The 16,838-nt window shown below is 45.6% G+C and overlaps 1 protein-coding gene across 2 annotated transcripts in view; it reads left to right on the top strand.

Moving 5' to 3' along the window:
* The window catches only part of LGALS3 (galectin 3), a 32,008-nt gene that overhangs the window by 6,024 nt on the left and 9,146 nt on the right, over positions 1-16,838 (top strand). Inside the window, exons 2-3 of one of the 2 annotated variants that reach the window (XM_053286955.1) lie at positions 14,865-14,882; positions 15,562-15,990. In XM_053286955.1, coding sequence (XP_053142930.1) covers positions 14,865-14,882; positions 15,562-15,990 — 447 coding nt within the window. Of the gene's footprint in view, positions 1-14,860; positions 14,883-15,561; positions 15,991-16,838 lie in introns of both variants that reach the window. The other variant, XM_053286954.1, reaches the window with a different exon arrangement.

Here is a 16,838-nt window from a genome sequence, read left to right as displayed (position 1 = left end):
GTTAGCAGGGGCCATTAATAATAATAATAATAATAATAATAATAATAATAATAATAATAATTAACAACAATCCATTAATAACAATCCATTAATACTACTACTACTAATAAATAATAATAATTTATCATCATCATCATCATCATCATCATCAAATATTTATATATTGCATTTCAATAAAAACATTCTGAGAGCATTTTATATAGCAAAGGAAATTAGAAACGTGATTACGCCTTGTGTAAAGACGCACTTCATTTTTGTGTGTCCAGAAGGCAAGCAGTCTTGCCTGCTGGTTTTGTTCAGTGACCCTGATTTCCAGCATGCTGGGAAAGGGCGAGAAACACAATACTAAGAGTCAGCCCATGGAACAGATAGCTGGTTGCTGTCCTGGGTGAGGTTTCATTTGTCCTTTGCTCTCCTCAAATGTCATTCTTGTAGTTATTATTATTTTTTTGGCCTATGGACAAGCGAGTAGAAAAGGAGCTGCCAACTCTAGCTGCACAGGAAGCATGGCAGCAAGAAGACACAGCCCCCGGCAGGCCGTCATAATTGCTGCTGGGAAACTGGGAAGAGGAAATGAAAGGGCAATTTCTAGCAGCAGCAGCAGCAGCAGCAGCAGGCGGTGTGAAGAAAGAGGTAGTGAGGAACAATGGGCAGAAACAGATTGTTAAAGCCAGTAAAGTGCCAGATAAGCTGGCCTTGTGGTCAAATGGCCCCCTTTGCTAAGCAGGGTCTGCCCTGGTTTGCATTTGAATGGGAGACTAGTACTACATGTGTGAGCATTGTGATCAGGCAGCTCTGGGAAGAGGAAGAGCATCTGCATGCTTGCATGTGTTCCTTGCTAACTGGGCAAAGAGGCCCTCTGTCTCTCCTTTCTTTTCTCCCCTCCCCTCAACCAGCACAGAGGGCAACGGCTGGCTTGGGATGCAAAGGTGGGGCTGGGGTAGGGGAGGGGGGAAACTGGGGGAAATGTTTGTAAATCACATAATGTCAAAATTTTGTAAATTTTAAAAAAGTGGTGATTCTCTTTATCGAGCAGGGGGAGAGCAACTGGCCCTATCCACCCCCAGCATGGCTTCCCTCCAGTTATTATTATTTACATTTATATCCCGCTCTTCCTCCAAGGAGCCCAGAGCGGTGTACTACATACTTAAGTTTCTCTTTCACAACAACCCTGTGAAGTAGGTTAGGCTGAGAGAGATGTGACTGGCCCAGAGTCACCCAGCTAGTATCATGGCTGAATGATGATTTGAACTCAGGTCTCCCCAGTCCTAGTCCAGCACTCCAGCCACTACACCACGCTGCCTCCCTGTTGCTGGTTATTTGCCTTACATTTCTTTTTAGATTGTCAGCCCTTTGGGGACAGGGAGCCATCATATATTTATATTTATATTTATATTTATATTTATATTTATATTTATATTTATATTTATATTTATATTTATATTTATCTATGTAAACCGCTTTGGGAACCTTTGTTGAAAAGCGGTATATAAATATTTGTTGGAGGAGGAGGTTCCAAGTTCCTTCGCTGGCATCTCCAGATAGGCATCTATCACTGGCATCTCCTGCCGGAAACCTTGGAGTGGCTGCTGCTAGTCTGTGTAGAGTGTAGACAATACTGAGCTAGATGGACTGATAGGCCATTTTAAGATGGGCCAGATTAAGATGGTTTAAGGCAACTTCCCATGTTCCTGTGTTACCTGGAAACTTGCCAATATGTGTGCATGAGTTGGTGGGGCCCTAACCCCACGCCTCGCCTCTCAGCCCCAGCTTTCCCCCTACAGTCTGCCCGTGCCCTATGCTTTCCTCCTTCGCTGTGCTCACTCTGAGATCAGCCCAGCTGAGAGGAAAGCATTCAGTGGAATGGTGGTAGTGGTGGGGTCTACAAGGAAGGAAGCAGTTGGTGCTGGGATGCCTTAACTCCCACCACCTTCTCTGTAGGGTTGCCAGCTGTCCCTCATTACGTAGGACATCCCTCATTTCAGGGATGAAATGTTGGTGGTTGAAAAGTGGTATAACTTGAATATGTTCTAAATAATAACAATGCTGGCATTATTCAATAGCATATCATTCAATTACATATCCGTCAATAATGCTCAGGCTCATGTTTACCACTGCATATACCTCCCGGCCCCCGCAGCCAGCCCCCCCTGCCCCTCCAAACTTGTGCCTCTCATTCTGGGAATGAAACGTTTGCAACCCACACACCTCTTTTTGCCCTAAAAATCAGATCCTGTTCTTAGCTTCTTATATGACTGGGGAAACCACAATTCAAATAAATAGATCTGCCACTCCCATGTCCAGTTTGAGCTTCAGTGTAGAAAGCATTCTGGACATGCTCAGAGGCTGCATGGTAGGCACTTGTTTGTTCAGCCCCCTGAATGTGTCACTCCCACCTGCATGTGTGCAGAGATGCACTGAGGTAATTTTGGAGCTTGGACCTAAAGGCCTTTGGAGCCGCCCTCCCCCCGCTGGAGGCCCCCCTCCCACTGCAAGTTAAGCATCCTCCTCCTACACTCACACACACACACTGCGACGAACACAGTATTTTTTAACCCGTGAGGTATATTTATGCAAATATGCAATAGCAGAACATAGGAAACTGCCATATACTGAGTCAGACCATGGGTCTATCTAGCTCAGTATTGTCTTCACAGACTGTCAGCGGCTTCTCCAAGGTTGCAGGCAGCAATCTCTCTCAGCCCTTTCTTGGAGATGCTGTCAGGGAGGGAACTTGAAACCTTCTGCTCTTCCCAGAGTGGCTTCATCCCCTGAGGAGAATCTCTTCCAGTGTTCACACATCAAGTCTTCCATTCATATGCAGCCAGGGCAGACCCTGCTTAGCTATGGGGACAAGTCATGCTGGCTACCACAAGACCAGCTCTCCTCTCCAACATTCCAACATGCAGCTTAACATATTCCCATCCCACATTCTTCTTCTCTCTGTCTCTAAACTATCCGGCACAGGTCATAATCACACTCGGCCACCTGGCACAGTGCAGGCCAGCAGTGACCACACCACTTGGGACAGTCTAAAGAGGGTGTGGAGGCCCTGGACTTTGGGCCCAAAGTCCAAGGGTAAGAGCGCCACTGCATGTGTGAACTGCCTCCCTGTGTTTTAGGTGCTATGAATCCTGTGTCTGCCGTGCCTCTTTCATATATGGAGGCTATGTGGCCAGGAGTGCTTTCCGAAGAGGATGACCTCAAAACAGTGGTGCATCAGCTGGTAACCTCCAGGCTCGACTACTGCAATGCGCTCTACGTGGGGCTGCCCTTTGTACGTAGTTCGGAAACTTCAGTTAGTTCAAAATGCGGCAGCCAGATTGGTCTCTGGGGCAACCCGGAGAGATCATATTATGCCTGTCTTAAAACAGCTGCACTGGCTGCCGATATGTTTCCGGGAGAAATACAAAGTGCTGGTTATTACCTTTAAAGCTCTGAACAGCTTGGGTCCAGTTTACCTTAGAGAGCGCCTTCTTCAGTATGATCCCCATCATTCGTTGAGCTCCTCTGGAGAGGTCCGTCTCCAGTTGCCACCGATACGCCTGGTGGCGACTCGGAACCGGGCCTTTTCTGTAGCTGCTCCTGGTTTATGGAATGCACTCCTGACAGATATCCACAGTTTAGGCTCGCTGTTGGCCTTTAAGAGAGCCCTAAAAAACTATTTGTTTGGTGTGGCCTTCCAAGGCTTGTAAAGTGTTTTTTTAAAAAGTATTTTAATTGGTTTTAAATGGTTTTAATCATTTTTGAATTGTTTTCATATTGTTTTTAGCACTGTGTTTGAATTGTGGGTTTTATGTCTTTTAAAAAAGTTGTTGTACACTGCCCAGAGCCTCTGGATGGGGTGGTTTTATTATTATTATTATTATTATTATTATTATTATTATTATTATTATTAATTCAATTTCTATACCGCCCTTCCAAAAATGGCTCAGGGCAGTTTACACAGAGAAATAACAAACAAATAAGATGGAACCCTGCCCCAAAGGACTCACATTCGAAAAAGAAACATAAGATAGACACCAGCAACAGTCACTGGAAGTGACAACAACAACAACAACAATAATAAAAAATAATAATAAGTCTCCTTTTGATCATGTACTTCCCACATGGGGAGCCCCACATGGGTATTTTACAATGTTTAAAAACAACTGGTGTCAGCAAAAACATTCAGATATTTATTTAAAAAAAGCAATGAGCATGTGGAGTACACAGTTAACAATCAATGGTGAGACACTTGGACAGCTTAGCATTAGAAGAGGCATTTTCCAAGGGGACTCGCTATCCCCTCTGTTGTTTGTAATCGCCATGACCCCACTTTCACAAATACTAAACAAAACAGGCCTCGGATACCAAACATCTAAAACATCAAGTCAAATCAACCATCTGCTGTACATGGACGATCTGAAGTTGTATGGAAAGTCCCAGTCAGAAATTGAATCACTGCTAAGCACTGTCCGTTTATTCAGTAACAATATAGCAATGGAGTTTGGACTAGACAAGTGTGCTGCATTAATAATGAACAGAGAAAAAAATAAGAAAAACAGAAGGAATAGAACTGCCCAATGGAAGCAAGAACAAGAACCTGGAAGAGAAAGAACCTTACAAATACTTGGGCATTCTCCAGGCTGATAACATTGCACACGCTGAAGTTAAAAGAAAAATTGGAAGTGAATACATCAGGAGAGTTAGAAAAATCCTCAAGTACAAACTCAATGGCGGGAACACCATACAAGCCATAAACACCTGGGCTATACCTGTTATCAGATACACTGCAGGGATAATAGACTGGACCCAGGCAGTGCTCGAGACGCTAGATTGTAAGACCAGGAAAATCATGACCATCAATCATGCTCTGCACCCCCGCAGTGATGTAGATAGGCTATACCTCCCTTGCAGCTCAGGTGGAAGAGGAATGCTGCAAGTCCATCAAACAGTAGAGGAGGAGAAAAGAGGCCTTGAAGAATATATCAAGGACAGTGAAGAAGATGCACTTCAAATAGTCAATAATGCAAAACTATTCAATACCAATGACATAAAGCAGGCGTACAAGAAAGAACAAGTCAAGAACCGAGCAGAAAAATGGAGAAATAAGCCCCTGCATGGTCAATATTTGCACAATATAAGTGGAAAATCAGACATCACCAAGACCTGGCAATGGCTTAAGAATGGCAACTTGAAGAAAGAAACAGGGTTTAATACTGGCTGCACAAGAACAGGCACTAAGAACAAATGAATAAGAGCAAAAGTCGAAAAATCAACAACAAACAGCAAGTGCCACCTTTGTAAAGAAGCAGATGAAACCGTGGACCACCTAATCAGCTGTTGTAAAAAGATCGCACAGACTGACTACAAACAAAGGCATGACAAGGTAGCAGTAGCAGGGATGATACACTGGAACATCTGCAAAAAAATACAAGCTACCTGTAGCCAAAAATTGGTGGGACCATAAAATTGAAAAAGTGGTAGAAAATGAAGATGCAAAAATATTATGGGACTTCTGACTACAAGCAGACAAACATCTGCCACACAATACACCAGATATAACTGTAGTCGAGAAGAAAGAAAAACAAGTTAAAATAATCGACATAGCAATACCAGGGGATAGCAGAATAGAAGAAAAAGAAATAGAAAAAATCACCAAATACAAAGATCTACAAATGGAAATTGAAAGGCTGTGGCAGAAAAAGACCAAAATAATCCCAGTGGTCATTGGCACCCTGGGTGCAGTCCCAAAAGACCTTGAAGAGCACCTCAACACCATAGGGGCCACCGAAATCACCATCAGCCAATTACAAAAAGCAGCTTTACTGGGAACAGCCTATATTCTGCGACGATATCTATCATAACAGCAACAACACTGATAATAAAATTCAGCCATCCCAGGTCCTTGGGAAAGACTCGATGTCTGGGTAAAACAAACCAGTCAATAACACCTGTCTGACTGTGGAAATCAATCAATCAATCAATCAATAAAAATAACAAACCAGTCCCCTTTTGATCATGTACCTCCCACATGGGAAGCCCCACATGGGTATTTTACATCATGAGTTGCAGGGCAAACTGGGCATTTTAAAAAGTTGGGCAGGCCAAACACCCCTCTGATCCTGCTTGCTGTGTGTTGGAAACACAAGGTTGAATGACTAGTTTGGCGCTGCAGAACACCAGAAACAGGCCTTTGTTGTCTAAATATTTGATGTCCCAAGAGAGCTGTTATTACTTAAGCCTCTGGAGTATTTTGCTTTGTGTTCAGTGGAAGGAATTTTTGTGTGTGTGCCTAGGCTTGTCTTTACTAGTCTGGACCAAATTTTCAGAGTAAACAGTATTCAGGAAGAATGGTAGAATCCTCAAGAGAGAGCCATCCAGGGAATAATCTTGTTGCATCTCTTTAAAAAATAATAATTTCAAAAAGTATTCCTTTCAGATGCCTGCTCGGCCCAAACATTTGCCTGAAAAATTCCAGCCTCCTAGGCTAGGTGGTTTAATTACAGAACTGCTTTGGTGACATATATATTTTTCTAGGGCTCTGACCTTGAATCACTTAGTTCAGGGGTTATCAAACTGGGGCCGCCATATGTTGTTGGACTACAGCACCCATCATCCCAAGCCACAAGGGCTGAAGGGTGATGGGATCTGTAGTCCAACAGCATTTTGGAGTGTAGAAGTTTGAAAATCCCTGACTTAATTGGTTAGATCAGCTGATTTCAAAACCTTAAAAGGTGCTCCAGTTAATCAGGCTGCAGATTACACACACACACACACCACTTTTCTTCTGAGGAGCCCAGAGCGGTGTACGTGGTTATGTTTATCCTCCCAAAAACCCTGTGAGGTAGTTTAGGCTGAGAGATAAGTGGCTGGCCCAGAATCAGCAAGTGAGTTTCATGGCTGAATGGGGATTTGAACTTGGGTCTCCCCGGTCCTAGTCCAAATAAACACTGCAGATGGCATGCACTGTCTTAAGCAGCATTCCCTCTTGTCTTTCATGGAGAAGAGAGTGCCACTTTCAGGTTGCTTCTTCTCAAATGCAAATATATGCAGATTTTAACTCATACTTCACTAAGATCTCTTCAGCTGGACAACATTCTGGCAGATATTTGCTTTAATGAGGCTTGTACAGAATCACTTGCCCAGTTGTCTCTCTTTAAAACCAAAGCAAAACAAAACCGTCTTCCGCTGTGCTGTAGGTATATGAGGGCAAATGCATTAGTCCTATTTTCTTCTGATCCAATTATTCTGTGACTTTATTTACAAGGCAGATAAACAGATTCATGGAGGAATAATAAAACTGAGAGTGAATTTGAACATGTGCAAAATGCCTTTCCTTCATCACTGACAAGGGAGGCCCAACTTTCTTTGTTTGTTGTATTTGTACACCACCCCAAACTCCCGTCTCTGTGCGGTTTACAGCAACATAACAAAATTAAAACAGAAATTAAAACCTCAGAGCAATTTAAAACCACATTTTAATTAATTTTTTAAAAATAATTTAAAAAATTGAAACCGCTTGGCTAGTTGACAAGCTTGGGTGAATAAATGTGTCTTTAAAGAATTTTTAAAAGAGAAGGGGAGGCTCTTATTTCAGCAGGGAGTGCATTCCAAAGCTTTGGGGCAGCAACAGAGAAGTAGATGTTCTCTTAAATACCCAGGGCCCAAGCTGTTTAGGGCTTTATAGGTTATAACCAGCAACTTGTATTTTGCCCAGAAACTTATGGGTAGCCAGAATAGTTCTTTTAATATAGGAGTAATATGGGATGGTCCACTTGAGAAGGATTCCAAGAAACCATGGAGGGTTTTAAGGTTGGTTCCACCAGCGATCCTGTTGATGCTCTGGTTCAGACTTGGGATAAGGTGCTAACTAGGGCGGTTGACATGCTTGCTCCTAAGCGCCTTTCCTGACCCACTTCTAAATTAGCCCCTTGGTATACAGAAGAACTACGGGGGCTGAAGCAGCAAGGCAGGTGGTTAGAGCGCAGGTGGAGAAAGACCCGACTCGAATCCTACAGCACAGAGCACATAGGAAGATCTATGCTCGGGTAACATGTGCAGCAAAGAAACAGTTATTTTCTGTGGGTATTGTATCTGCAAGCTCACGTCCAGCAGAGCTGTCTAGGGCTGTGAGGAAACTAGTCCATGCCCCTCCTCCCTTGAATCAAAATTTAGAGCACAGCGACTTGCTGTGACACCTGAAATTAAAGGTAAAGTGTGCCGTTGAGTCGTTGTTGACTCCTGGCGCCCACAGAGCCCTGTGGTTGTCTTTAGTAGAATACAGGAGGGGTTGACCATTGCCTCCTCCCATGCAGTATGAGATGATGCCTTTCAGCATCTTCCTATATCACTGCTGCCCGATATAGATGCTTCTCATAGTCTGGGAAACATACCAGCGGGGATTTGAACCGGCAACCTCTGGCTTGCTAGTCAAGTCATTTCCCTGCTGCGCCATTAGGTGGCTTGACACCTGAAATTACAGAATATATAATCTGCTTCATAGTACTGGTCAGCATTCCAGTTCCGAGAAAGCCAAAGCACAGAGAGATGGGATGCTGGGCTCCAGGAATCTTCCTGTATATCCATTTGGAATGGCTTCAGATGGGGCAGCCAGGAACATAAATGGACCATCCATATCCATTTGTCCTTAAAGTGTTTTTGGATTAGAGGAGTAGAAGGAGGGCTGTTTGGCAGCAACCAAGAACATGTCCATGCTTGCAGAAGGCAAGCTGTATTTCTACGTGAACACCAAAAGTAAATATACTACTATATTGTTTGAGGTTCCTCAGCAAATTTACGTGCTGTTGTGTTTGCAAATGCTTAGTTCAACTTTTCCTACAAGTTTGATGTCTAAAGCTTCAACTCTGGGTATTTAGCATTCAAACTTATTGAGTTTCTCTCAGCAAATGTATACTATAGCCAGGGCTTGCAAAATTTTAATCAAACAGGCTATTTTCTGCAAGGATTCATAATTGTCTGTGGTGGAGCTTGGTAACTCAAAGTAGCCAGCAAAGTGCAAATTGGTTCCAAAACTCACATTGCAAAGTACGGTGAGTGTGTTGTCCAATACAGTTGAGGTAGTTAGCAAAATGCCAGTTGCTGGTCAAAGTATCTGAGCAGTGTACCTGGCAATAATGAACCTTTATTCAGATGTTACATTTTACGTGCACACAGATATCTGTATACATGTGAATGTTTTTATTGAGATGCATGTGTGTGGATCGAGGTGATCCAGTTGACATAGTCTACCTGGACTTCCAAAAAGCTTTTGACAAAGTTCCTCATCAAAGACTCCTGAGGAAACTTAGCAGTCATGGGATAAGGGGACAAGTACATGTGTGGATTGCTAACTGGTTGAAGGTCAGGGAACAGAGGGTAGGGATAAATGGAGAGTTATTACAATGGAGGGAAGTGAGAAGTGGGGTTCCCCAGGGATCTGTACTGGGACCGGTGCTTTTTAATTTATTCATCAATGATCTAGAAGCAGGGGTAAGCAGCGAGGTGGCCAGATTTGCAGATGACACCGAACTCTCCCAGGTAGTGAAATCCAAAACGGGTTGTGAGGCGCTCTAAAAGGATCTCTCCAAACTGGGTAAGCGGGCAAGAAATGGCAAATGTGGTTCAATGTTGGCAGGTGTAAAGTGATGCACATTGGGACGAAAAAACCCAACTTCAAGTATACGTTGAGGCGATTTGAGCTGTCAACCAGGAGAAGGATCTTGGGGTCATGGTGGACAGCTCGTTGAAAGTGTAGCCTCAATGTGCGACAGCTGTGAAAAAGGCCAATTCCATGCTAGGCATAATTAGGAAGGAGATTGAAAATAAAACTGCTACCTTGTACAAACGCCCTTGTAAAAAACTATGGTGTGGCCACACCTGCAGGACTGCATACAATTCTGGTCACCACATCTAATAAAGGACATTGAAGAACTGGAAAAGGTGCAGAAGAGGGCAACCAAGATGATCAGGGGCCTGAAGCACCTTTCTTATGAGGCAAGGCTACAACACCTGGGGCTTTTTAATTTAGAAAAAAGACAACTGCGGGGAGACGTGATAGAGGTCTATAAAATCATGCATGGTGTGGAGAAAGTGGGTAGAGAGAAATTCTTCTCCTTCTCACATAACACTAGAACCAGCAGTCATCCCATAAAATTGATTGCCAGGAAATCTAGGACCAACAAAGGGAAGTACTTTTTCACACAACGCATAATCTGCTTGTGGAATTCTCTGCCACAATGTGGTGACAGCCAACAACCTGGACAGCTTTCAAAGGAGTCTGGATAACTTCATGGAGGAGAGGTCTATCATCGGCTACTAGTCGGAAGGCTATAGGCCACCTCTAGCCTCAAAGGCAAGATGCCTCTGAGTACCAGTTGTAAGGCAGTAACAGCAGGAGAGAGGGCATGCCCCCAACTCCTGCCTGGCATTCGGTGCGCCACTGGGTGAAATGGGATGCTGGACTAGATGGGCTTCCTTGGGCCTGATCCAGCAGGGCTGTTCTTATGTTCTTATGTACTTTACATATTTTCATTTTAAAAGTGAACCTGGGTGCAGGCCCTCTTCAATGCAGGACACAGATAGGAAGTGTGCTACTGTATGTTCATTCAGCAAAATGTGTAAATAACTGTATGTGCGTACAGATCTAGAGGGCCAAAGTTCAAATTCAAATATTCAATATTCAAAGTACCTTGAATATTACATGTTAATTGGATTGTTTTGATTCAGGGCTGCACAGCTTTTTTTGGACTACGACTTCCATCAGTCCCAACCTGTGACTGGGGATGATGTGAGTTGTAGTCCAAGAACACTTGGAGGGCTGGAGTTGCTCAGCCCTGCTTGATTTAGCGATCCAAAGAAAGTTGCTGTTGAGCGTCTGGGTGGTCATATTGCAATATCAAGAAAGAACCAATGTACATCCAATGTAGCATTAGAGAGTGTCTGGACATGAGTGGATTCCTGCCCAGAGAACTTCTATTTATTTTAGACAAGAAGCAGAGAGGCTTGTGGAGAGTGAGAGGTAGCGATGAGATGAGTTACAGGTGGGTCAGGTAGGGCTTTGAGAGAGACAGGAACAAAGGGAGGGAGGCACATTCCTGAGTGGCACCAATTGAGCTTGAGTTGGCAGCTACGCTACAGAGGTTTTCAGTTAACTGCATCCAAATAGTTTATCCTAAGATGAGTCAACGCTGAGAAGGTGCCCCAAGAACACGCTTGGATTTCTTTGGGCAAATAGAGCCGCTTTGTTCCGAGGATTCAACAGTATTTGAATCAGAGGATTCATAGTGTTTGAGGGCTGCCCTGAGTAGCCTTTGAGTACAGACTTCACTCTGTAGAAAGTCTAACCCCCCCCCTCACATGCCCTATTCAGACATGGGCTCATATTTTGTGCATTGCGTTAGTAGGGTGGAGCAGGACAGTGTGCCTGCAGAAACACTGGATAGGAGCTCAGCGGCATATTGCTGAGCAGCCAAATAATAATAAACTTTGTTAGCTGCGCCATAACAAATTGTTCTTAGAGTGGCTCACAACACAACATTAACAGACTGAATAAAAACACATAAATCATAACACAGCACAACACAAAAATGTGTGTGGAGCAGGAGGAATGATGTTTGCTGCACTTTTCTCTCCCCAAAAGTACTTTTGGACTTCAGAAATATGCCCCTGAGAGCTATTCAGCCCTCAGGGACATTTTCCTGAAATTAAAAGGCACGTTTGGAGGAAGGAGAAAGCAGCAAAAGTCACCCCCTCTCCACATTAATTTGGCTGCTAAGCAACACTCTGGGCTGAGCTCCGAGCAGCGTTTTTGCAGGCACGCAGCTCTGTCCCGCCCTACTAACACTGTGCAGAATGTGAGCTGTTATTGTGTTGACATGGGAGCACCATGGGTGTCGAAAGCATGCATGCAAGTAAAAATGTGATGTTATGCTTTCTAAACTTATGATGTTCCTGTGGCAACACAGCTATGTCGTACCTGTGTTCAGATGCCTGTACACAAGTACGTGTTTTTGTGTGAAACGACTGTAGGTGCATTCACTGTCAAGGTGAACCTGGGTACAGGTCCCCTGAAATGGAGGATACGGCTAAGAAGTGTAGCAGCGCACTTGTGTCCGACATCATGTGTGAATAGGGCTTCTGCCTCCCTCCCAGTCACCCTGTGAGATCCTTTTGGCTAGGAGGACCCCAAAGTCACCAAGCAAGGCTCATGGCTAAGTGAGGGCCTTGGAGTCATTACCAGTAGCCAGGGCAATTCATGCTGGGTGTGGGGCCCAGGGCAAATGGGAATGCCCATGGGGCCCCAACCCTGGCCCGTGATGCCAGCCATGCTGGCACCATCCTGACCCCCCACTCAGTCACTGGTCTTCCTGCTGCACCAAGCCAGTGGGAGGCTGTCCACCTGTGGGCCTCGGCGGTTCCGCGCCTCCTCCAAAGGTGAAGCTGGCCAGGGCGAGAGGACAGCAGCTAGGCTGGGCAGGAAAAGAATGGCACCGGAGTGCTGAAGTTTGGGGAAGGGGCTATGTTGTCCCTCACCAGGCCTAGGAAGGCAGGCTGATGGTTTGGGGCTTGGGACAAGGACCCCAGTTCAGTCCCTCAGGGGACGGCCCTGCTAGCAGCTGAGATCTTACTCCACTGACCGATAAGACTGGTAGAAAACCCATCAAGAGTATTAAAAGGAAGGATGAAATGTTGATATGACAAGGAAACATCCTTTGAGACGGAAACCTGCTGAAGAAGCTAATGCTGTCAACCTCGTATGTTGGTGTGTGATAAGCAGGGCCAGACATCAGAAGAACACACAGCAGACAGAAGCCCTGTCTGTGATGGTTACGGGGCATGTTTTGGCCGTGGGCCTTCCTTAATTCACAGGCTGGGGAGGGCGGGGGCAGAAGAAGAGAGATGGTGTAACTTTGGGCCAATCAAGGTCACCCCAGCCGCCCAGATTTTATTTTGAAAAGGGAGGGGAGACTCCTAACTGCTCAAAGGAGAAAAACGACCCCACCTGTAAGGTGAGCATGCTGCATGTGTGATGCTCTCTGACAAGCAAGGACCCTGGCTGGCAACTTGCTGCCTGGCCGGCATCACAGTGAAGGGCAGTACGTCATAGTGGGTAGAAACCGCTCCAGAACAGGGTTAATTTGATGCGACTTCAGGCACCGAAGGTCTGTGTGAGTGCTTGACAAGGAATCACGTGCTATAACAAGAGCTGTCACTGTGCTGCTTTTGCTCGTATTTAGGGGAAATTTGAAACACTGTGGCTTTGCGTTATCAGACTTGTACCTGAGCTATTGTGAGCAAATAAAGAGCACCTTATTCGGCACACTGCTTGTGGTTTTACTCTTCCAGCTCGACAGAAAGATCCCGGTTTCAAAATCCTTTACTTGTATCCTGTGTTTGGGAACCCTGGGTTCAGTGTCCCATGAGCCTTCCCCACTCCTGCCATCTGTTATTTGAACTCTGGACCTAGTGGCCAACATGCTCTGCTGCTCTCTGGCAACAGGAGAGGTGCAGAGGTTTGTGAGTTCTCAAGATGCCTTTGGCATCCCTGCGCTGAAGGCTGCTTTGCACAGTGGGCTAGGAGCAGAGGGGGAAGGGTAGTGCTTTTTGCATCTCTTCCCTCCCTCCAAAAGTCCTTTAGATTTGTATCGATCTGTTCCTGAGAGCTGCACAACCCACGGGAGCAGATTTATACAAGCAGGAATAGCTATAAAGTACAGGTTATTCAGAGTCTTTGCCCAAGTTCCAAACTCAGTTCTGTTCCCTGTACACATGCTGTTGAAGGCTTCTATGCTACTTCCTATTGCAGTCTTAACCTCTGTGTGCAGGCTGAGCAGGGACCTTGTGCAATTTTCACAGCGCCACCTGCTGGCCAGCTCATGCATTTCCAAGAAGAACCCACCCTTTTTCATTACTACTTTTGTGATGAATGGGGACAAGAGCAGGTTCTTCTTGGAATGCAAGCGCTGGCTAGCAGGTAGAGCTGCACAAATCACACAAAATCCCTGTTTAGCCTGTGTACAGAGTGTAAGATTGCACTAGAATGTAGTGCAGAAGCCTGCAGCAGCAGCCTGATGTACAGGGAGTAAGAGAGAGCTTGGAACATGGACAAAAGCTTTGAATTACCCTGCACTTTATATCCCTATGTATACAGACCCCATTTTTACTTGTGAATAGGTTTGTATTGTAGTTCTCCATGGGCGGGGTCAGACAATACTTTCCCCCTTGAACCAGCCCATGTCATTAGAGCTGGGACAATCTGAGTGCATGTTGATCCTGACATCTTTCCCAGACGTCTTGATGTCTTCAAGGTATGTTCCTTTATCGTGCGGGGGAATGTTCATTTGAACAGCTGCTCTACACACAACCCCAAAACTAGATTAAATTAGTATTTGGGCCACATTGAATGAATGTCCCCCCCCCCCACACGCGATAAAGGAATGAGCTGGGAGGATAACCTGACATCAGGATAGACCCCCCCTACTTAATCAAATAGGCTGGTTCGGGGCAGTGGGAAGTATTATCTGAATCAGTCCTGTCTTGTTCGTATTCTGCTCTTCCTCCAAGGAATTCAGGATAGAACCCACTTAGTTATGCCCTCTATCCTTACCACAACCTTGTGAGGTGGGTGGGTTATGCTAAAAGTTTACCTGAGCACACCTAGTGAACTTCATGGCTCCATGAGGTTTTGAATCTATGGGTTCTCTTTCCATTCCGAAGTTCTAACTACACTACACTACACTACACTACACTGCCTGCCTGTCTTGCTTCCGGGTTCTATAAAGATGTGGGTTAGGCCCGTGAACTCTAAGGAGCCAGAGCTGTACTGATCTGTTGTCTTTTGTCCCGTCCCCCTGCCCCCTGCCCTCTTTTGTTTCAGGAAGATGTCTGATGGTTTTTCGGTAAGTGTCTATTTGTTTTTCAGGGAGGTGGTGGGGCTTTGAATGATGAATGTTAAAAAGAATGAGGTTTTTGTTTTAACAAGGGGTATTCTCTGCTCGAGCTGTTATGGACTCATTCCAGGACACTGGCTGTGGAGGAAACATCTTTGGGGTGTTTCCTCCAAGTGAGGTGAAGTGAAGCGGGTAGTTACTAGGGAGAGGGCCTTTGCGGTGGTTGCATCCCATTCATGGAATAGCCTCCCCAGTGAGGTTTGCCTGGCTTCATCACTTTGTTCTTTCAGATGCTAGGTAAAGACCTTTTTGTTCACTCAGGCCTTTTATATTTTGATGTTCAAATTTGATTTTTAACTGAATTTAAAAAGAGTTTTTAATTTGCTTTGTATTGTATTTTGTATATTCTCCCCTCCCCCCACATTTTTGGTCTGATTTAACATGTTATATGTTTTTATTTCATGTTTTAATGCTGTGTTGTGAGCCGCCCAGAGAACAACATATTATGGGGTGGCTAACAACATTTATTTATTTATTTATTTATTATTAATTATTGTTATTAGGGGTGCTCATTGCCCTTTTGGGTAACCTGGGTTCATTCTGGCTCATCCAGGAAACTTCCCAGTTCCAGCCAGCAAAGTGCTCAGAAATGATTGCCTGTTAATGTGTTGTTTTGTTTCCCACACAGCTCTCCGATGCCCTGTCCGGGTCCAACAATCCTAACCCAAATGCACAGCCTGCCGCTGGTTGGGGAAACCAGCCTGGGGCTTTTCCAGGATATCCCGGGGCACCAGGGGGGTATCCCGGGGCACCGGGGGGGTATCCCGGGGCACCAGCGGGGTATCCCGGGGCACCGGGGGCATATCCTGGGGCACCAGCAGGGTATCCCGGGGCACCCAGTGGATTTCCCGGAGCCCCTGGTGCATATCCCGGAGCTCCATTTCCTGGAGGCCCACCCGCCCCCGGTTCATACCCTGGTGCAATTGCTCCACCGGGAGCATCAGGCATGTATCCTGCCCCTGGGCAGCCCTCAAGTGGCGGCGGCAACCCCCAAGCACAGCCAACTGCACCACAGAGTGGGCCTGGCTTTGGAGCTCCCACTCCATCAGTTCCACTGGTGAGAAGTGTGTGTGTGTGTATGTGTGTGTCTAGTTTTGGGGTGTGGCAGTGTTGAAGAACGTATGCAAAAACAGCAGCAAATCCTTCACACACACACACACACCCCAAAAGCTATGTCTGGATTACATTATGCATGTAATTATGAAATATGAGTATTTGTGACATTATGGGAAAACTGACGCTAAATAAATACTGGCTGAAATACAGAGGAAGGATGCACTGGTGAAGCGAGAGAGCCGCCGGACAGAACTTCCCAACTAACGGCCCCTTTGGAGCCGGCAGGTGGGGGGGAAGCAGCCATTGGAGACGCCTCTGGCTTCCCCAGGAAGCCCTCTAAGGGGAAACCCGTCTAGCTTATAGCCTCAGCCAGTCTATTTGAGTAGAAGTAACAAGAAGCTCTTAGAAAAGGAGACAAAAAAACTGGGTTCCAGGCCGGATAAGCAGTAACAACTAACCCTGTGAAAAGAGGGGAACTATTCGTTTCTGGAAGGGAATAATGGATCCTGCGTACCACTAAGTGTGTTTCCGATCAGCAGCGGCAGAGCAGCCACTGAAGAAGACTGTGTAGCAGCCGAAATGCGTCTGGCAGTAAACTGCTGGCAGCCATAGTTTGTACATAGGATGGTCCTGGAAGGAATTGAGAAACTACCCTGTAATTCTGAAGAGACTCTACTGAAAATAGTTGATATATATTAGTATTGCGACAGTGTAAGTGGCATTGTGGATTATTCTGAACTAGCTGGGCTGAGTGCAGAGCATCTGTGCTTCCTGCCGGCCTGCTCACCGCCGCTGTGTCCCGCCCGCCCCCATGCCGGTATGCCTGGCTTTCTGGCTGGCCATTCCCCC

The sequence above is a fragment of the Hemicordylus capensis genome, chromosome 1, assembly GCF_027244095.1.
Source record: "Hemicordylus capensis ecotype Gifberg chromosome 1, rHemCap1.1.pri, whole genome shotgun sequence".
In the NCBI taxonomy this organism is placed as follows: Eukaryota; Metazoa; Chordata; class Lepidosauria; order Squamata; family Cordylidae; genus Hemicordylus; species Hemicordylus capensis.
The sequence above is the reverse complement of the archived record's forward strand: the minus strand, read 5'-3'. Positions and strand labels throughout refer to the sequence as shown.